Source organism: Amblyomma maculatum, chromosome 2 (genome assembly GCF_055883805.1).
Source record: "Amblyomma maculatum isolate TAMU_Amacu chromosome 2, ASM5588380v1, whole genome shotgun sequence".
Lineage (NCBI taxonomy): Eukaryota > Metazoa > Arthropoda > Arachnida > Ixodida > Ixodidae > Amblyomma > Amblyomma maculatum.
In genome coordinates this window covers 57,748,253-57,770,746 of record NC_139345.1, presented here as the reverse complement: position 1 = coordinate 57,770,746, position 22,494 = coordinate 57,748,253, and the positions used below count along the sequence as shown (strand labels likewise).

The 22,494-nt window shown below is 47.5% G+C and overlaps 2 protein-coding genes across 4 annotated transcripts in view; one reads left to right on the top strand and one right to left on the bottom strand.

Annotated features, from left to right (window-relative positions):
• LOC146198723 (uncharacterized) overlaps positions 1–9,623 on the bottom strand; it is a 321,357-nt gene extending 311,734 nt beyond the window's left edge. For 2 of the 3 annotated variants that reach the window (XM_084594219.1, XM_084594221.1), the window contains exon 1: positions 8,486–9,623. In XM_084594219.1, coding sequence (XP_084450345.1) covers positions 8,486–9,623 — 1,138 coding nt within the window. Of the gene's footprint in view, positions 1–8,466 lie in introns of all 3 variants that reach the window. The other variant, XM_084594220.1, reaches the window with a different exon arrangement.
• LOC146198720 (unconventional myosin-Ie-like) overlaps positions 1–22,494 on the top strand; it is a 317,845-nt gene that overhangs the window by 67,566 nt on the left and 227,785 nt on the right. The window lies entirely within an intron of this gene.

Below are 22,494 nucleotides of genomic sequence, written 5' to 3'. Positions count from 1 at the left end.
CTGAACCGAACTCCAGACGAAAACCGCAGGCAATTAGTGAATTTTCTACATGGTAACCCTTGAAATGCATATCGCTCGCAATACATGAGAGACTCTGGCACAATGAATACAGTTGAACGCGCGAATAGTGATAAATCATGTTTTCGACCGCACACGTTGACATTCATCGCTCCAGTAACCTTTCGTATCCTTGAAGTGTTCAATTGGTACACTGAGGTACCTCACAGGTGTAAAAAACCATAAAACGTTTTTAAAAAGTGGAAAGTGCGTAGCACTGGACGTCATGCCAGAGCCCCAGACGTTTGTCTCAGTGACTTCGCGGTCCGTCTTTTTACAAGATAGGGTAACATATTTGATTACATCTCAGACGCTTTCTTTATAATGACAAAAATGGCAATGCCCCAAAGCCGAACATTCCGAAGACTTCGGTCAATGAATAGGAAGGAGGAAGATGAGAAGGAGGAAAGGCAAGGAGGTTAACCGGTAAAAGAAACCGTTTTCTACCCTGCACTGGGGGAAGGGAGTGAGGGGATATAAAAGTGATGGGTAAGAGAAGAATGAGCGAAGTCAGTATAGTCACATCACAGCCATATCACGCCACATCGCGTCACAGTCATACCACGTCACATCATAGCAAATCACAGCCTATCGATCAAGTCCGTGGTTTTCATGAAGCGGAGTAGTGCACGAGAGGCCTTCACTGCCGACGATCGCCGCGGTCAGGGACTTAGAATTTGGATTTCAGTCAGTGGGCGTCCATCTAGACGCTCCAGCGCACGACAGTGACACTGTCTTTCCGCATTGTATATGGGGCACTCACAAAAAATGTGGCCTATAATCTCATCACACCCGCAGGTTGCACATTCAAAGCTCTTTGCCGTACCTATCACAAACGAATGTTTGTGAACGCTACACCAACCTACACGCGGCACAGCAAAGTTTCTTCACGTCGGGGTAAGCTAATGAATAAACTTCCAAGAAACATCCGTTCTGGAGACCGAGGCCAATTATCAAAGAGACGCCTTCTTGAATCAGACGATCCCAAACAGTGTCGACCGGACTAGAGGCAATCTTCCTGGTTGTACTTACAGGAGCTTTGCTCTTCGCAGGCCACCCCACAAAGGGAAATAAGAGACGCCAGCGAGCACCACTGTACTTGCATCTGCTGGTACCGTGATTCAACATAGGCTTTAAGCCGCACCTCCCTCTTCCCGCCCCTTTCAACTCCGGCCGCCTCTTCTCTCCTGTATTGGTCCGTCTTTTTCTCTTCTTTTGTTTAGTTACAGCTGCATACAGTAAGACCTGCGTCACCCATGAAGAAGGAACCGAGCCAGCTCCGAAACGTCGGGTTTTTTCTAAAACGAAGCCATCTTTGAAGAATCTTGAACTTTCACTTGGTTACGAACCCAACAAGATAGGAAAATCTGTCGAAATGCTTACCTTTCAGCCGCTTGGACGTACTGCTTAACTGCCCCCTCGTTAACACGGCTTGACTCAAGTGGTGCAGTGGTATTGCCTATAGCATGGCATCACCAACCTGACGTCTCTGATCGCAACCGGCGCTCGTCGTCACTCCTTGAACGTCGGAGTATAAATAGGGACGATCCTCGAAGTTTTTCACGTTAATGTGTTTGCATAAAATACGTGTGTTCCGCTGCAGGCGCCACCAGTTTTCATGGGAGCCCACCATTGCCCATAGGAACGTAAATAAAAAGGAATCTCGGGTGGGACAACTTATAGAGCTCGAATATGTCACTTCAAATAATGCTTATCGTGTTTTCCTGACGGATGATGCATATTTCGCACTGCTGAGCGGGCACACGTATTGTGTATTCCTTATTGTATTACGCAGCAGGCTGGATCGCCGGGCGCGCATATCGCACCCGTCATCACGAGGGATTGCCACCAGGTCAGCCTTCCGCATTCATACACGCACCTTGCAGAGAGACGTCGTTCACTTCGTCTTTCTTCTTTATTCGGGGAATAGGCTACCGGTGACGAAGCTGGCTTACCGTACACGGCGTGGAAGAAGAATTTTTTTTTTGTTTCTTTTTTTTTTTTTTTTTTGTATTCACATCTCGTGCGCCGGCTAGGTATACAGGCATTCCACTGTCGATAACTGCTGCATTTGCGTTCTCTCTCTCGCCTGCCATTTTTCTTGCGTCGGTGGCGTTGGTGGAGACAAGATGTTCGAGGCTTATTCCCGAGTGTCTCTGACGCGTCGGTTATAAGGGAGCGCTACACATTGAACGGCGCGGGACTCACGGGAAGAAGGGGATCGACTAAAGTGAGACGCCAGCCAGGGGCCACCTCGGAAACAGACGGGGCGGGGACCGGAACAAAAACGGAAGAACAGCCAGGAAAGGGTCATCGATTGCAGGCTGTTGCCGCCGCTTCTGTCGCCGCCACATTTCGCCTTTTATATACACCCGGATAGAAACTCCTACCGGCTACCTCCCAGGCATGTCTTTCTGCCGCCCCCTACTATTTGGCGGCCTGTCAGGATCTCACACCCCGTGGCGTTGTTGCTGTTTTGGGTTCCCGTCTTGCGCGCCAGGACGCGCTCCTTCCCTTTGTGGCCGGGAACTTACCTGTAGGGTATAAGGTCCGCTGGGGAGGAAAGCGATAACGGTGTTTATAGCCGATGATTTACCGTCGCTATCCAGGCGAGGCACCTCTTGCTCCTCTCGTCGCACTGTCATCTATAGGGAGAGGCGCGTCTACCCTCCTCCCCCTTTTACCTAGCCAACATCGCCCAGGGCGAGCGAGCAACCTAGCTCCGCGGTAAGAGACGATACGTATCCACGGGTACGTGGACAGGCGAACAACGCACGGGTGCATATAAAAATGATGTTCCCCACAAAGTTTATGCGGCGAAGCTCGGCTCCCACTGTCTGCTACGGCGTGCTTTGAGTCAGGTTGGCCTGCGGGGACGTGCAGTTATGCATTTCTCTTCGCGTCGCTTGATGGTGGTCAGGGGTAGGATTTGCCCGTAGTACAGGAAAAGTGGGGAAGAGCGCCGGGTTCGCCATAGTACACACGCCTTCGTTGAGGGCTTCTGTACTGGCGTGCGCAGAAGAAACACAAATTTAATATTTATATAAACGATATTAATATATAAATATATAAACAATATTTCTTAAAGTGCTGGACTAAGTATTAAATTTGTAAAGCCAAAAACATATTTAATATTTCGTTCAGCACATTACGGTAGGCTCTCATGTACGACTCATGGGATGCGGCGCGACTGCACTCGATGGTGTAAACCTCCTTTTAACTACAATGCGAAAGACAGAAAGGGCTTGAAACTAATAGTATAAATCACGATCACTTATATGGGTAGGGGAGTGCTTTTATATTATGGAAAGAGAAGCGCGAAGTGCTCAAGTTATATACCTTCATATGCCGCATTCATTTTGTGTAATCACTCACAAACGTTCAATGAGATGAAGTAACCTCTACGCGCTTAATCTAGTATCTGCTGGTATTAACAATTCTTCCAGCTAAGCATGTAGCAACGTAAGCGAGAAAAAATAGTACACAGAATATTTCACATGAGATTTTCAGCAATTTTATAAAAAAAAAAAAAAAAAAAAAAGATTTTTGAGCTAGGAAAGCGCTTTTCTTGGCGTAGCAGATCGGCATAGGAGCGATCATGTACATCATATTACAGCTTCGGCGTGTTACCAAGCGTACCAGTTAACTAATATTGTATAAACTTATTAAATTTTTAACTGTTCCTATTAGGCTCTTTATATGCTGAGAGGCTTGAAAAGAACCGCAAGTAATACTACTATCAGATTTTAGATTTTGAGAAATGCCATCCTCGCCTTCACCGCAGCGCGAATAATTTTGAGACTGCACTTGGAAGAAAGCGGAACTAATATGTCGCCTCAAACAGAAGACGCGGGAGAGCCGCGTCATTATGCCACGCTCGCTCGTGCCTAACGATGTTTGCGGATGCTCTTGTGTAGCCCGAGTGTAGCCTGAGTGTAGCTTGAGTGTAGCCTGAGTGCAGCTCAAGTGTAGCCACCAAATTCCTCGCGCTGCAGCAGACGAGGATGGCTCTTTGGAAAATCTAAAAATTCGTATGGCATCATTTATGATGGCCTCCAATCCTCTCAACGAATAAACGGAAGATAATAATTAGAAACTTGAGTAATTTTAGTTAACCGCATGCTACTTAGCAGTTTGCGGCATTCTGATGCGCATGATCGCTCACAATGCACTGCTGAAGAAAGCGCTGTTTAAACGTTTATAAGGAAGCCCAATTTTAAACGTTCACGATACTCGGTTTGTTAGAAAACCCTGTATAATGTTCGGCATGCTTGAACTCCAAGCCAAGTACGGCGCGCACTTGTGAGGAGTCACCACCGTCCTGCAGGACAAAGACCTCCTCGGCATAGCAATGACCTCCTCCATATGTTCTTCTATTAACCCGGTCTGTGCCAGCTGTGCATGGTCACCTTATCCGCGTAAAGTTCGCAGTCTCATTCGCCTGTCTAACTTTCTGCCGCTCCTTGCCACGCTTTATTTCCCTTGGAATCTTGTCTGTCACCTTCAACGACCGTCGGTTATTCTTTCTTCGCACTACATATCCTATCCATGGCCATTCCTTCCTGATTTTGGCTAGAATGGCATTACTCCTGTTTGTTCCCTGGCTCGCTATGCACGCTTCCTGTCTCTTACCGTTATAGATATCGGTTTTACTTTGCATATCTCGCTGCGTCGTTCTCACCTAAAACTAAATCCTTTTCGTCAGCCTCCACATTGCTGCCCCATAGGTGAGTGCCGGCAAGATACAGCTGTTATAGATGTACTTAGTCCTAAAGGCCGCCGGGGAACTGCATTCACGATTTGAGAGTTCTTGCAAAATGGGCTTCATCGACTCTTTATTTTTATGTTCTTTTTTAACCTGTTTGGTCAGGGTCTGCTGTAGCTACGTACCATAAGTAGACGTATTTTCTCAACAATTCCATAGCCTCGCTACCTGTCCCTGACTAGTCATCTTACCGACGCTAGACAACGTTTGTCTAGTTTTCGGGACAGTATTTTTTAGACCAGCCATAGTGCTTTCCCCGTCCACGTCGTTGACTATGCATTGCAGTTTATCTCCTGCGTGATATTGGAAGACAGTGTTACCGACAAATTGTAGATTACTAAGACACTCTCCGTTAAAGTTTATTGAGGGCTGTTACTAATGCAGCTCTCTAAATACCTCCCGTAAAAGTGCGAGGAAAAACTCCGGAGATATCGTGTCTCTGACTTACACTGTTCCTTGTTGGGATTTTCCTGCTTTCTTTATGGAGGAACACGGTGACTGTGTAGCCCTTATAGTGTCTGCCATTATTTTTTCGCGCGGCTTTTTAAAATCCTGGCTCCATAATAGATGACGTTTCGGCTGAACGCTATCTCCTAATATATGGAGGCTTCATATAGAGGTCGTTTCTTGAGCGTTTCTTTGTCACCTATTGACACTGTGGATATGGACTATTTTCGAGTAGCCTTTTCGAAAGCCTACCTAGTGTTTTTGTTGACTGAAGCCCAAGGTCGTCCTGGTTCTATTAGCGATTACTTTAGTAAATACCTTGCAGGCAACGGACAGTGCGCTAACAACCTCTGTAGTTTTTCTAGTCCTTGATGTTCCTTTACTTATAAATTAAGATATCGTGAGCGTTCTTCCAAAGATCCAGTGCACTTGAAGCCATGGTTCGTTGCATTACAGGTGGCCAGTTTTTCTAGCAATCTTCAACAGATTTGCAGCTATAGATTGTCCTCAGATAGTTAGGACTAGGAGATTATGAGGCGGGCGGTGACTGCGGACTGCGCCTTTTAATAAAATCAAGCGTGATGGGCATATCCCAGACAGCGGCACTGTCGTAATCTGACCGTAGAAAAAAAGATGTTGCTTCGAATAAATGTTCATCAGTTCTTTTCAACTTATGGCAACAAAGGACTTGCGGTAATACATGAAATTCTATGTTTACGGCTATGGATGAGTGTGGTGCTGGTGAGCACTCTCGAGATTAGCTTACATGAAAAATAAATACCCCCAGAAGCATAGCTTTCGACATCCCCATCCAACCATGCCTCGACTGGTAGAGAACTGTACGCGACGTACGGGGACCATGGGTTCAGAAATCAACTGGCTGGAATGTTTCTTTTATTTTGCGAATATATAGTGATTTGTGTCTGATCTGACATCATCACAGATCACTTTTGGATTTCAGTAGAAACATCCTAAATGCAAAGCCGTTGTCTTGTTTTTGAGTTTTCAAGTCGGGTGTCGGTTATAAAATTCACGTCGCTCCTAATTTAGCCCAACGGTAAGCAGCTTTCGCAGTGTGCCCGAGAAACACTGCGGAAAGCAGCAGCACGCGTTTCCGAGTCTTTTTTTTTTTTCTGATGCCCGATATTTACCTCTTTCTTTCTTTCTTTCTTTCTTTCTTTCTTTCTTTCTTTCTTTCTTTCTTTCTTTCTTTCTTTCTTTCTTTCTTTCTTTCTTTCTTTCTTTCTTTCTTTCTTTCTTTCTTTCTTTCTTTCTTTCTTTTCTTTCTTTCTTTCTTTCTTTCTTTCTTTCTTTCTTTCTTTCTTTCTTTCTTTCTTTCTTTCTTTCTTTCTTCACCCTTCCCCCTCCCTCCCTGACCCTTTCTTTGCGTTTGTGTTGTACAGACAGATACCCAACAGTACTGGGCGGCATCCGTAGGGGTGATTGAGGGGATGGAGGAACCCGCTCGGAGATGATTGCGCCGCAGAGACCATTAAAGAAACGCCTGCCGCTCTGCGAGTGCTGCGTTGCCATCGGCTGCGCTCCTAGTCTTGGCTCAACGACGGCGACTGAGGGATGGGCGGAAGAAGTAGCCGATACGACGGTCGCAGTCGTGCCGCGTATAGGGCTATGCTGTAGCGCATCCTTTTGAAGCCTGAGAGGCTGCGTATGTTGCACTTACCCGGGCCAGGGAAGACCTAGCTCCCACATTAGCCTGTCCCCTAAACGGTGGCCTCCCCTCAACACAGTTTCGTTGGCACTCCTTCCCGCACACTAGGCGGATAATACACCAGGCACCGTCGGATCATTTGTCTCGGGCGACAGTGCTGTGCCCACTTCTCGATCTTCGGTCAGACGAGGGCTGGACATCTTTGCGGTATAGTTTGTCACGTGGACGCGGGTTATTTCCGAACTGAAGTTGTGACAATGCTTTCTTTTAATGAAGTCGCATCTTCCATATCTTTTTTTTTTTTTTGCTCCGTGCCCATATTTCGAAACGCGTATTCGCAGAAATTTTCATAAGCGATTTTGGATTGGCATTTACTGTGAGGGCGGGCGAGAGGCCACTAACGCTCCATGCGCTGAGGTACACATTGGAAAGCGGGGGGGGGGGGGGGAGGGGGGGGTCTTGCCAGCTATTATGGGAAATGACAAAAATTTTCCTCTGATGTGTGCAACCCTGTCTTTTTGTAAAACCAACAGTAAAAGAGTAAACAGCAAAAAAAAAAAAAAAAACAGTAAAAGAGTAACATTGCCCCGCAGCACAACTGTGATTATTTTCCGTTTACACAAAACCAGGCCTATCAGATTCTATATTGCTATATTGACATAAATTGTTACAAAAACAAACAAACAAACTGTTCGTTTTGCGGCAGCAGCGCGCTCTCTGAACTTAGCCTTTATTTCATAGACTGAAAAGGGACCAACATCTCTGTGAAAATTGTGTTTGCGCTGTGTCTACATCACTTTCCATATGAGTGCCGAGGAGTGGTCCTTACGATTAAGGCAACTACATTTGTTATTTTTTGTGGCTCTTCGGTATCGCAGAATCATGATAACTTAGGTTATCACAATTATTTGGGCATAGAGTGTTTTATGTCACTTGCAACATTTCTCGTACATTGTAATGTTTCTGTCTTCGCCGAGGGACGGAACGTGCACTCGGGATTTTTTTTTTTTTTTTTTTTACAGAGTCGGTCCCATATATCGTAAACGTATATAACATGTGAATTTTTGTATAACGCAACACTGCACATAAAGCTCATCTTAGGAAGATAAGAAAGCACCGACTCGTGTTTCTTCATGTTATAGTTTAGCTGGGCATCAACAAAGAAGAGATGCTGCGTTGTTGAAACTCACACATGACTTTCATTTATCGTAGCCAGAAATTGAAGTCAAGGTATCGCATCAACTTCCCATGTCGGCCGCTGCTTCTGATTTATCCCTTTTTCTGTTTCCAAAGGAATGCTGAGGCAGAAGTTGCTGCATGCCTCGCGTCTTTTTTTTTTTTTTTTTTTGTCTGCTCTTGCGCACCTGCCATAAACACTGAGCTGTCTCCGAGGATCGAGTGACAGCTTCAAACAGGCGGCGAAAGTTGTAAAACAACCCTGCCAAATTATACGGGCAGATCAGGGGCGCCTGATCGCAAATCGCGCGAAACGCGGGCATGCGGTGAAGAAGGAAGGGTGCCGACTCACCTGTGGCCCAGGGCGTCGCCGGCGTTGATGGCCTGCAGTGGCGGCACGAATGCCCGCTTCCGGATGGTCTTTCTTGCGACGCCCGTGAGCTGTTCGAGACTGGAGGCGAGCTGCGAGGCGTTGAAAACCTCGGAGAGCAGCATGTCCTCACTGCCGGCCAGTGCCACGGGCAAGCAGGGTGGCGTCGACGGCTTCTCGCGCGTGTCCACATCCACCGAGGCGGTCAGGTGCGAGAACATCAGCCGCCGCTGCCGGAGCGTGGTTGGCCTCGGAGCCGGCACGGGTTCCTCCAAAGCAGAGAAGCTGCCGCCCGCCTGTCCTGAGAGTTCCCGAAGCATCACCTCTCTCTCTTTGGACGAGAGGATCTTGTGGTCCTTGCCGATGACTTCCTGCGCCAGCTTAGCCGTTGCCGGATCGGGTGGAGGTGACACTAGCGGCACGGGCGCTGTCGTCGTCGTGGGCGTCTGCGTCGGTAGGGACGCGGAGGATACCCGTTCCTCCAAGCTCCTCGATGTGGTCTTGGGCTGGTGTCCCTTGGAGGGACTCTCCAGAGAGGAGCTCTTGTTGCCGGAGGCGAGCGTCGGCTGCCGGGCCTCGACCTCGGAGACCGCTTCGATCTCCCTGGACGTCCGGTTGGGCGGGGGCTTGGGGTTGCTGCGCGTCCTGGGTCGTATGGGCACCACAAAGCCGACCCTGCTGTCCATGAGCGACCGCGTGGGGCTCTTGAAGGTGGCGTCATCGTCGTTGCGTGGGTTGCTGCTGGTTCCTGCGTGGCTGCGGTTCATCACTTCCGGAGAGCAGCTCTCGCTCCGGATGTGCCGCCTCCGCCCTCCGTGACGTCTCTCCGTCTCTTCCTCGTCCGCTCTTAAGGCCCGCTTGGGACTCTGGCGGGACGCTCTATCGGTGCGCCGCTGTTGCTGCGGCTGTGGTTGTTGGCCTGGTGGCGCTTCGCTGCTGCTGCTGATGCCTTCTTGTTGGTCCTGAATGTGGTTGCTTTCGCGATGCTGCTCGGTTCGTCCGCGGTCTCCGTCCCTCGGCGACGTCGGAGCCGCCGACGGCGTCTCCCCGGGCAACATTTCCGGGAACGCGTCGGCGTCATGTGGTCCCCAAGGGGCGACGACGCCCGGGTCGTTCGTTTGGATCGTCGACTGAGACATGCCCTCTGCTGTATGTAGTGTGTGCGGTGCTGGTCTTTCACCTCTTGTGGTTCGTTCTGCCTGTTCACGTCCGGTGCGTCATTTTGGCTATTTTTTTTTTTTTTTGGCACTGCTTCAGGTCGGGGAGGTCGTGTGGCGTTCTGCGCGTCTTTCGAGGAGTGACCGGGGAGCTCTTCTTTTAAGGGTATTTCGGGAAGTAGAAAGAGGGGCCTCGTTCACATCATGGTCGGCAGTGTAGACACCTGGGACAGAGTAAGAAGTACAACGTTAAGGAATACAAGGGATGTTTACACGTGCTTGCAATTATGCTTACATTCGCGTTAACGTTTTGTCCTTTTCGTCCCCGTCCGCACTGGCCTCAAAAACGTTTTCTCATATAAATTATTACTAATAAGTAGTGCAGTCTGTATACAATCTGAGCTCACCGCCGATGTTCGTCATGCGAATTATATCTCTGCTTTCTGCAAAAGATTTCAATTTGTGTGCGTAACAAAATGAGGGAAACTGCTGAGGAAACTCTCTCTGGTGCTACCTGCAAATGTCCTCCGGCAACGGCACCACGGTAACGGCTGACGGCCCTGTGGTGTTTAAAGCCTGGAGTGGAAATGAGGAAATGAAAATACCCATACGCACACACACACACACACACACACACATGCGTCTCCACTGCGGTCGCGTTTTCAGCGCGCGCGCAGCTCATTCCTGACCGCTGCGAAAAGGGGGGGGGGGGGGGGGGGGGGGGGACGAGGCCATCATGCAGCACGCGTCATCGAGGTGCGGCCTAGGCATAATAGAGTCATTATTACGTCGCACGCATTCTTGGTCCCGCGGGATGTGCCGTGGCCAGCCGTTTCGTCATCATTTATGCAAGAGCCTTAACGAGCAGGCACTCTTGATGGCTTTACTTTTTGTGCGCTTGTCGTGTTCTTAACTAGACCCGTGACTTGCGTTCGCATTCATCTACCTACCAGGTAGAGACGACATGATGGGCTCCTCTCCTTTTTCCCCTCCCTTGCGTAAAACGATCTCCTGTCATCACAATGAACGCATCGCCAGCGATATTTTCGCTCGGCTGCTTGTCCGTGGTTTTTGACGTTTAGCTGATCTTGGCGCAAGTGAGACCGTTTGTTTCAAGGCTGTGGTCTCAACGGGTGCGGAGTAAGCGCTGTCGAAAAGCGCTGTCACGCAGAAAAATACTGCATTTTTTGTTTTGGCTTTCAATTCTTTCTTGTGCTGCCTCTCGCGTTATTTGCAGTCTCAAACGGAAAATTGATGCCGAAATTTAATTAAAACAGCGAGAGTTTCCGTGTGCGTTCTTTGTACTTAGTAACTATGAGCCGCGGGGTTACCTTCTCAATATATGAGCCGCAGGAAGCGTGTCGCTGTGCACGCGGAACTTCATTCATGTTTTTTGTGGACACCGTTTTCAAGGACGCTGATTATTCAATGAACATTGGTGCGTATTCAGCGCAATGTGCATTTGAATTACATTTTAATGAGAACATGACATTCAGTTTTTTATTGGAAAGTTAAACTTCTGAATGGGCGTAAAGTGAAAGTGCAACAAAAGCCAATTCCGATATGAACAGAAAAACCAACAGAGTCTGAACAGAACACGCGCAGAATGTTAGTGAGATGGGCTTCGTAGGCATAATAACTATTAAATGCTACAAGGTGTTGGAATGATATCCGCATTAGCTGAATCGGATCGGCGCATCCCGCCACATTATTTTTCGCGATTATAAAAGCCTTTGCAGCAGTATTGGTCTCAGCATGCCGCATGCGTTTGCATCTTTTATTGCCCTGCAGTCTACCGACTGGCCGAGTGGTTTACTTCAAGCAGAACAAGGAAAACAAAAATCTACGATAACACTGAACGAAGTTCGAGGGAACGTGACTTCGTCTAATTGGCTTTCCTCTCAACAAATTAGGCAGTCCTCCTGTCTTAATTGTTATGGTATGGCGCGGCGCTAAAATGGTACTCGGCTCACTCTGAGAACTCCAAGCCTTCGTAGCACAAACAGAAACGTGACCCGTCAGCTGCTAGTTTACGGCTTGAGCTCGTTACTGCTTCTCTCGCTCTCTTCTTTCTGTGTTGCTTTCCTTCGGGAAGGGTGCGCCTTGTTTGCCCGCAAACCGCACCACTGACTGTTACGCGCTTGCACAGCTTGTGGTGTGAAGGAAAAAACAAGAAAAAATTTGACGTGTTTACGAGCGAAATTTCCATTCATCTTCATTCTGCCTCATTGCCTTTCCGCTTCTTTTGATACAAATCTAATAAACCAGGGGTCGCCACAAGTACTGCTTGATGGCGATCTTCAGAGAGGCGCCTCTCGTCGACGTACATACGTAGCGTACGGCGCCTATTTTTTCGGCGAGAAGTGCGCGCCTTGAAAGAAGAAACAAGCAAACTAACTAACGGATTGAAGAACAGCTTGCGCCGGAAAAAGACAAATGTTCGAGTGCGTTTCTTTTCCGATTCCGTCTCTTCACTTCCCTCGCCTTGTGTTCATTGAACGCCGCGTCGCCGTCTTGGAACTTGCTTTTTTCCCCATTCCAGTCTCGCGCCAATATTAGGTTCCGGTTGAAAGGCGTGTCTGGAGACTGTGAAACAGGGGGCTGGGAAACAAAGAATAAATATGGGGAAATATAATGAGTGAGGAAAGGGGAGGCCTCTCTAGAGTACTTTGCGTGCTTCCTCCTCTGCCATCCCCAAAGGAAGCAGGCGTGCTTGTGACGATTCCTTCTTTATTTTATTTTTTTCGAAAGAGTTTTGGATCTCGTTATTTGCTCCCTCGAGCGGTGCGCTGCTTTCTGTTCTAAAGTTCGGTTCTTCTTCCGGGCGCAGCGTTTTGAGTGCGCGCGGCTTTGGTTGACTTTTGCCCCCACTTTCACCTCGTCCCAGCCCGATTCGCTTCTTGTCTGCTTTCTTTCTCCGAGCTGTCTATGTGTTCCGCCCCCATCCATCGTCTAATTCCGTTTGCGTGCACAACCCCTGCGCCGCAGGGCGGTGGAGCGCGTCGTGCGTGGGCGGCACGTTTGAAGGTCGCGCCTTTCTCTTTCTCCTGCACTGGGCGCTTTCGCGCTGGATTGGGACGTTAGTATATAGAAATTGCCACTGGGCTGCTTGCTACCGCCTGCGGGCCCCGGTGCGCCATCTCGGGTCGGGTTTGCGCAGCGCTGTTTCTGTTAGTACGCGTCGGCGAGCTCACCTTTGTGCGCACGTGGGGCAAGAGTGTGCTGCCTCTACGCATTTAGCGAACAAGAAATTGTAGCATTTATCTTTTTTTTTATCCCTTTGGTCGTTTTAGCAAACTATAGCAAAAATTGGCACCGCGAACACTCAGCGCGCTGTGTTATGCAGAAGGTAGCGCAGATATGAAGTGGAAGAATAAGCTTTCGCAAAAAGATTTGTCCTTTTATTGTTCCCGCCCTGAAATTGAAAACATCGCAAGCGTTATTTGTCTCTAGGAAAAAATCTACAGAGGGCAATTAAGACTTCTGGGGTGCTTTGAAGGCGAAGACATTCTCTCTTTCTTATTGTATTTCATCTAGTAGTCCACTGTAATTCAACCCAGTATACCGCAAGCCACAATTCGTACAACGCCACCCTGCTGAAGATTAATTCAATTTCAATATAATCCAATGTAATGCACTTTTTATCTCCCGCATTCCAATTTACCCGCTAACATCCACAACAATCCACCATAATCCAACATAATCCAGCGTAATTAACACTTAATCCACCGCGATACAATAGAATCCGCCGTTAATTAATCTTAAATCACCGCAATCCATCGTAATCCAATTTTTCTGAGGTCACGTGGGCGAAGAGACCATTTAAAATTTGGCGCCGGTTCCTGATTGGCCCCCGGGGTTATGACATCACGGTCGCACTTGACTACTCTGGAGCTGTCGGGCGACTGCTGCTGGTCAGCGCCAAGGCTTCCACGACCAAATGAGCAATGTAAGGCTTTCGCTGTATGCAATGAATGATCTGTACCTTTAAATGTCATTTGTGGAGTATTCATTGGTTAAACGCGGACGTGTCCTTTTCATAGTGGAATTGACTTAGCGCGCTGCAGTCTTGTATTTTTATGCAAATTTATGCTGCTTGCACTCGCATGTGGCGTTCGGACTAAATTTGTTTTTATACCTTGTACGTAGCGTCCGCGGATACGATTATATAGAATGAGGAAGGAAAGAAGGAACAAGGTAAAAAGGAAGAATTGAAGAAAAAAAGATGCGGATTGAAGGAAAATAAAGAAGGATGGTAGGAAAGGAAAAGGAATCAGGGAGAAATGAAGGAAATAAATAGAAAGGAGGATATGTAAAAAGAAAAAAAAAGGAAAGGAAGTAAAGAAAGAAAAGGAAGAAGCAACGAAGAAGGGAAGAAAAAAAAAAGAAGGGAGGAAGTACGAAAGGAATTATGCAAAGCGAAGACTAAAATAAGAAAAGAAGAAAGGAAAGATGAAAATAAAACAAAAAAGGAAGGAAAGAAGTACTGAAAAAAAGAGAGAAAGAATGAATGAATGAAAGAAAAAAGGAAAGAAAAAAGAAAGAAAGAAAGAAAGAGAAAGAAAGAAAGAAAGAAAGAAAGAAAGAAAGAAAGAAAGAGAGAAAGAAAGAAAGAAAGAAAGAAAGAAAGAAAGAAAGAAAGAAAGAAAGAAAGAAAGAAAGAAAGAAAGAAAGAAAGGAAATTTGTTTCGTGCATATCATGATGAAAGCAGCACTGACTGCAATCGTTTTTTTTTTTTCTTTCGGTTCTGCTTTTTGTCGTCGACTGCTGAGCCAAAGGACTGCGGTTGTCTGAAGAATAGCGAGTCCGGAGGCTTACACGGGCCATAAACTCAACAGCGGGATGCATAAAAACGTAAAATCAGCGAGCAAGAGTTTTGTCACGTTTTGGACGCTATCTTTACATCTTCGTTCAGACAGGTGGTAGGATTTAAGGGGAGATGAAGGAATCGACAAACGTTCGGCCTTTGAATCCCGCCGCTCAATCTTCCCGCCATTTGAAGGGTGCTGTCGATGGCTGCGCTTTTAGAACTCCGAGACGTGCGCATGGAGAAAGAAGGACGGACAAGTGTCGTGTTACTTCGTCACTTTTCTTTTTTTCCTCGCGCAGCGATTGTATCTGCAAGAGGCTATTCTTGCCTGCGTACGATCAACTTATTGTTACGGTTTTTGCATCAGCACCTCTACCAGATACGCCGTTGCAAGAGCTCTTCGGTGGGGAGCATAGAGGAGCTACGCGTGCCGAGTCTTGCCTGAGCGTACATGAACCTTTAGGGCGTTGTTGTATGGTCCATGCAAAGGGGCAATAGTTGTTGTTAGCTAAGGAATTACAAGAGTATGCGCGTCACTCTCGATTGCGAGCGCCTTCTTAATTATCATCATCAGTCGGACTATACCTACTGCGGAGCGAATGCCTCTCCCATATTTCTACAATTAGCCCTGTCCTGTGCTAGCTGCATTCACTTGACCCCATCCCTTAGAATCCAATTTGTCACCCTACGCGATCATCGGTTATCGTCTCGTCGTACCCACATTACCCATGCCCATTTCTTCTCCGATTTCCGCTAAAATGTCAGTAACTCAGAGTTACCTCCATACATGGCCCGCTCTGCACGCTTTCTGTCTCTTAACGTTACACCGGTCATTTTCCGATCCGTAGCTTTCTGCGTTGTCCCCAAATTAAGTAGAACCATTTTTTTTTTTAACCTCCACATTTCTCCCACATAAGTGAGTATTATTGAGATACAGCTGTTTTATACTTTGCCTAACCTTGCTAACGCACATTGCAGATAAAAAAACGAAGGGACTATGCTTAAGCGGGCGCCTTACGTTGGGTTAGAATCCGGCCTCACTGTCTGACTTATGACATAACGTGAAAATACTGCCACTAAGCGCCCTCCCGAGGTGGCGCAGTCATAGGGCGCTTGACTATTATTTCCAAGGGTGCGGGATCGAGTCCCGGCCTCGGCGGCCGCTTTTCGTTGTAGGCGAGAAGCCAGGCGCCCGTTTGCTGATACACGTCAGTGCACGTTAAAGAACCCCAGGTGGTCAAATTTCTGGAGTCCTCCACTACAGCGTCTCTCATAGCCCGAGTCGCTTTGAAGCGTTAAACCCCACAAACCACAAACCAAACTTTCACTAAGCCGTCGCTGTAACCATTTTAATGGAATTTGCAGCCCATAAAACGAAGTTATCTGGCTACCCTCTCAAAAATAAGTTGGAGGTAGCATAATTTTCTTGAGTGTAGCAATAAAGTTAAGTAATTTTAAGAAATTAACTTAGTTTAACTATTTTATTAAGTCCGTGCGAAGAAAGATTATACAAAAAAATGCAAGCACTGCTTCGTTTAAAGCATCAATGATTACACTATATGTGTAAGCGTGAGCTTGGTTGCATAGTTTCTTGCGTTAAATTGATGAACTAATTGCAATATACATTTCGTTACCAATTTTCTCTACCTTAGGCGTTACTATTTCTAAAATGATATTAGTGAACCGACGCATCTGTAACTGTGAAATCAAATTTGGAGTTTACAATTTTGAATATAAAATAATTTCTTAGATCGCAAACGAGCAATATATTTAGTTTTTAATGCTGCAAAAAATATCGAAAATCCCTTCGTCAGCTGTCCGCCAAACCCATGTCTCATTTGGCATTGGTTTGGCTGCCGACTGCCTGTAGTGAACCTTCCTCTAAAGCGTCCTATCACCAAGTATTTTTTTTTTTTTCATGATGATACCATGACCACACAGGGCATCAAGTCAGGTTGAAGATGCCGTTTAAAAGTCACTTAAAATTTGAGTAACATAAGTTCTCATGGTTCAAATAGAGGCAACGCTTGAATTAGAGAACCGCATTCAACTTCTGTGCCACGCGATGGTCGCAGCGCTGCTGCTCCTTGAATGTGCATGGTAGACTGTCTTTAGTCATTTTCATGACCATCAGAGAAACCAGTTTGACTGGGCTGTGAAGCGGCCATGAGGGAGACAATCCTCAGCTTTGTCCCATGCTACGAACGCAGCCCGGTCTCCAATATGGCAGCGCCGTTCGGCCACTTCTTGAAAAAGTTTATACTGTGTTCCATCACGCTTCAAGCAAGTTAGCTTATGTGCGCAGACATGACAAAGGTTGGCGTGATGAATTAGCCCAAGTCTTAGTTTCAGTCCGTGAAATTTTACTCCTTTGTGTTCTTATTCGCAACGGGGGTTGCCGTCGGCGCTTTTGAAAGAGGATACCAGCTCCATTCAGAGCCTTTCTGTTGTGCTAGGGCGAGAACTACAAGCTGCGGCGATCTACACCTTCTAAGGAAGATGCAGACACGTTAGGGGAAAAGTAACGACCTTCAGTGACATTTCTCGATCAACGGTGCCCGACCGCTAAAATGTCACAGGCCTTCGCACCGATATTTATTGCGAAGGAAATACTACGCCAGGTCTAACCGCTCGTCGCTCTGTGCCGTGCCCGTGTCCGTGATCCCCTGGCAGAAGCTGCAAACTTGGGTCTCTCGTTTCACTTGGGGCGGTTATGTCAGAATCAGCCTACCAGGACCCTGGTATTCTCGTTACCCCTATAGGCCACTAGGGCACGTTCATACGGCTTGGTTAAAGCGGGGCTTTATATGTGGGCAGAAGAGGAAGAAGAACAGGAAGAAGAAGAAGAAGAAGAAGAAGAAGAAGAAGAAGAAGAAGAAGAAGAAGAAGAAAAAAAAAAAGAAGAGAAAGAAAAAGAGGAGGAGGAGGAGGAGGAGGAGGAGGAGGAGGAGGAGGAGGAGGAGGAGGAGGAGGAGGAGGAGGAGGAAGAAGAAGAAGAAGAAGAAGAAGAAGAAGAAGAAGAAGAAGAAGAAGAAGAAGAAGAAGAAGAAGAAGAAGAAGAAGAAGAAGAAGAAGAAGAAGAAGAAGAAGAAGAAGAAGAAGAAGAAGGCGGAAAAAGAAGGAAGAAGAAGAATGCTCGGTCACCCGCAGCTAATGCTTTCGCTCCATATTCGGTTCAGCAGCGTTGAACCCTTCTGTTTTTCTTTTTTTTTTTTTTTTGCTTTTACTGGTGCGAAAGAAAAGGCAAGAGGAGAATAGTGAACGGGAGACTGAGCCTCATCCGTACTCGCACCGCTTTCCCCTTTCTCCGGATTCTGTTTCCCGTATCTGTGATCCGTGCGTCAAGCGAGCCGGCATTGTGTTTGCTCTGTCTGCTCGACTGGCTTCTTATAGCGAGCGGCACCAAGTAGCGGACCTCCTCTTCCTGTAAACAGCCCCGGAATGTGTTGGCCTCGAGGCAAGAAACTGAGCCGAACAAATCCTCACGACCTCTAGCGGCGGCGCAGATCACATCCTGCCTGGGTGCAACCTGCCGTATAGTTGGTCGCTCGCGTGTCGCCACCACCACCCTTCTCTCGGTCACTTCCGATCCCCACTCCCCACCGCCGCTCCCTACGTTTCACTGCGCGCGGCACTCCTGGCGCGAAATAGGGACGGAAAAAGCATGGGCTGGTTGCCCAAGAAAATGTCGCGGCGGCTTCTTCTGGCTTCTATGTATGTGCGCTACCCCTATCCCTCCGCCCTTTGCTCGGGCCATCCCCTGCTGCTACCCTCGACGCGCGTGTGTTTAGCGAGGCGGGTGTGCGTACGGTGTCGATTCACTTGGCCGCACGTCCGTCCCCCCGTCCGTTCCTCCCCTCCAGACGTGCGTTTTCGCCATCTCCATTTTTTCATGCTTTCCTTATTTCTTGCTATACGCGGTAAGTGGTTTAGCTGTCACTTTAGCCTGACGCCGCCCGCGCTGCAACATCGGGACAGCAGCTATAAGTCGACCTGCGTGCTCGGTGGGCGATGATGCTTGCCCGCGTGCCGCCTTCCTTCTTCCGGGGCAAAAGGCGCGCGGGTTGACGGCGAGGGAGGAAGAGCAAAAAGAGTGAGGTCGCGTCGGGCATCGGGAATGAGGGGCACGTCATATGCAGGCACACAGAAAACCCCGCTATCTCTGGTCGTCCACTCTGGGTTTTGTCGAATAGGATTTGGTGCGTCGACCCTTTATTTTTCTCTTTCTTGTAGGATAGGAGTTTGCAGCGAGGATATCGCTGAACTTGTTTGTTCTGAGTCATTTTGTGGCTTTCTTGTTTTAAATTTGGACCTCTCACTGAAGCAAGAAACTTCTCCACAGTGTTCCTGAAGAATGCAATAAATATTTCAATTTGTTTTTATATATGAGTATTTGAGTCGATGTGGATTTATTGGTTTATATGCTCTACAACGCATTCTGCTAACTATGTGTTCGAAGTCCTTAACGCCACTTACCGTCGAAGAAAGCAGGTTCTAATTCACTTACGTCACCGTGCGCTGCAAACAAACTAACGTGTAACTTGAATTCATGCCGTTACCATTTCTTACTGTTGAGGCTTTTTTTTTTTTTTTTTTTTTCAGTCCACTTTTTGCCTCATGAAAGTTTGCTTGCCCATGGACGCATCGCCATCTGCCGGCACGTGTGTGTGTACACTTGGTCTTCACCTCTGGGGATTCTGTTTGTCTACGCCGCCGTCCGGCGAGTGGCTGCAGGAAGCGGAAATGACGTCACCCATACGAGCCTCGAGGGACGGAATTCCGGGTTGGTTGGGCCTCTAAGCGCACATAACGTCCAGGGTGTTCTCACTTTTACATCTTGTGATTGTTAACTTTCTCTTTTCTTTTCTTCTTGCGCTATTTCGTATTTTCTGCTTGGTTTTGTCACTCCGGAGCACAGACCGCTGTTAAGCTTTTCGCCCAACTACATCGTTGGAACTTTCCCAAACTTTTATCTCTTTGTGTTTCTCAAAGCCTGCACAAACATTCGAGTTCCTTATTGGCGCGCACTTCTGAGGCTCGGGAAGCAATATTAACTTCCCCAGTCTCCATGCTTCTTTAGCTTTGCGACGTACTGTTTAGACTCAAGGAAGAAGAATGTGGCACTTGACTGACAGGAATGGCATGCTGGGTCTGAAAACAAAAACAGAAAATGAAAAGAGAAGAGAAAAAATTTCCGGAATTATTTGCGGTTTGAGGACCTTTCTCGTGACCTTCATATATCGATGTCCTAGCGGAAGTATTTCCGACGCTGTTTTTTTTCTCTCTTTCGTTAAAAAAAGTCTGCAGTTCTTTTAGTTCTTTTACTGCTTACTAACTGTTTGATGGCTTAATCAAGTAGTCAATTAATCACCCGCATAATAGCGTGATTCACGAACTACCAGTTTTTTACTTTAATGGATCGCACTGAAAGCTTTCAGGTTGTTACGAAGACAAAAAAAAATTAGAAGGGTTCAACGCTGCTGAACCAAATATGTAGCGAAAGCATTAGCTGCGGGTTACCGAGTGTTCTTCTTCTTCTTTTTCTTCTTCCTTTTTTCTTTTTGTTCTTAATCTTTTTCTTTTTCGCCTTCTTCTTCTTCGCAATTAGACGCGGCTCTGGCGCATGCGCACAACGGGCGGGGAACACTTACGCGAAACTCTGCTCTGACCCGCGTAGTGTAGCTTTACGCTACAAAGGCAGAATGGCACCAGCCTTACTATTCCGACATGGCGGTGCTTACTCTTTCGCAGAAGTCAAAACCTGTCAGTTCAAATCAGCGTTGGTGTTATGCAGCGCTTTAAGCAGACTTAATGCCTGCTGTAATATTTCAAGCTGTTCTAGCGGCTATATTCGCAAAAGGCAAGGAGACAAGAAGGGAAAGACGTCAGCGCAGCGTGCTGGGGCGCGCAATTACGTCTACGAGGAACTTGGAAGGCATGACAGCAGGGGATAAAGACATCGTCTTTGGAACGGGTGAACTAAGAAATGGAATGGAGGAACGAGGGAAGACTGGATTTAGTCACAGCAAGAAGGAAAACGTAAACCAATCACACACACAAAGAAGACAGTAGTGAGGGCGAAGACTGCGCGCGCACACAAGAATGTAGTGTCACGCAAGGAAACCGCTGTCGAGCCGCACCGAAAGGCTTTTTCGGCGGCTGAAAGCACGCGGCATCCTCTTTATGCTCATCGATGAGGCTGATCACGGCATCATCCTCTCCCCTCTCCTCTTGCTCCCGGCTCCCTTTGTCCTCTTCATGTCTCGGAGCGCAGTGCAGTGCACGCTGTCTCGGTCTGATCGATTGTCACGTTACTAGGAGCTCCCGATCCGAGCACGCGTTTGCTGCTTGCAAGATGCCTGGTCGCAATCTTCTGGCTCTCCGCTGTCCGGGCGGGTTGTGTCGTGCTAAATATTCCACCAGGAGGTGTGTCCGCCAATCTAGGTAGTGGTGACGGGAACGACGAAGACACGGACGCGAGCAGGCAGGCCCCGACCGCGAGGTCGATGAAAAGGCGAGTAACGGCAGTCATCGTGGCGTTTACCGCGAGCTCAATATTCGAATCACGCTCTTCGCTGGCGCCCTGACTGGAGGACGGTGCGTCAGTCGGTCGGCTGCAGAAAGAACAATCTGTTTCGCGACGCCGCGCATTGACGTGCGCACAATGGCGCGCGTGACAAGGGTTAGAAAAGCGTGCGTCGAGAGAGCGATGGGTTAGATTCGGGACGCTGACGAAGGAGGGAACAGCTGGGCGACTTATCTGACGCTCCTGTCGGCCTGGTTGTGGCGGTGGCATATTGGTATCGCTCACGAATATGTTCACGTGATGGGGCAGTGAAAATAACAATTGACCGCTTTGTTGCAGCCTGTGTACAGCGCCTGACATCCATGTTACGTACGTTGAAGAATAAGGCAATAAACTGGGTGATCTGTAGCGATAATGAGCTGGTCGTTAATTGCGAGCGTTTGATTCCTCTGATTTATCTTTGAAAAGAAGGCACCAATGAAAAATAAAAAGATCAATATTTCTGCCGATTTATTTCAGTTATTCTAAAGCGAAGCATATGCCCTGGCACTTGACATGCTTGTGAAACTTGTCCTCGTGGCATTGGCGTCCGCTCGAAGACGGCGTTAAGCCTGTGTCACATGCAAGTCAAATCGCTAGCAATTTCTGCCGTGGTAGCACAAAAACCTGTTCTGATTAGTCGCGGCGGCTGGAACGGCGAGAGCCACGTAGTCCCAACTCGTTGGAAATGTTTCGCTCTTTTCGCTGCCGCTCGCTGCTCAATTCGCTCAATCGCTTGCATGCGAACCAGCCTTTACTTATCTTCTTATACAGCCTGTGAGGCGCGCTCCGCTTCTGGTGACCACATTTGCGTCACGAGCTCCTTTCTGATTAGCTGCGTCGGTGTGAGACGCCGCTCTCTCATTGGCCACAGCAGCGCAGCGCGAGAGGGTGACAGGCGAACACGCAGGATGTTCGCGGTTGCGGAGATGGTGTCGTGCTCCAGTGTAGTAGCCAGCGTAGCTGCGTTATTCGCGCATTCACTGGATTGAAACTCGGTTTCGGCCATATTTATTTTCTTTCAAATCATGTAGACGCCCCACAGACAGCGGCTAACTGCAGAGTAGAAGCTCTAGCTCTAGCCCACAAATAAATCAAATGGGGGCTGGCGTACACCCAAACTTTCATTCGTTATTTGGCTGTGAGATGTGCAGATTCACCAGAATATATATATATATATATATATATATATATATATATATATATATATATTTATATATATATATATATATATATATATATACACGCGGGAACGTTTATATATATATAAACGTTCCCGCGTATTATGTGTGTGAGAGCACAGATGAAGTATAACTATGTTGTCGGCAATAAAGAAAAAAAAGGCTCTGCTATAACGGACGGCAAACAGTTTGCAATGATTCTTAAAAAAAAAAAAGAAAAAAACTTGATGCGAGGTGGGTTCCGCCCCTGCCCCTGAAGACCGGCTGGTCACAGACGCGCTTCACCTTGCGCGTTG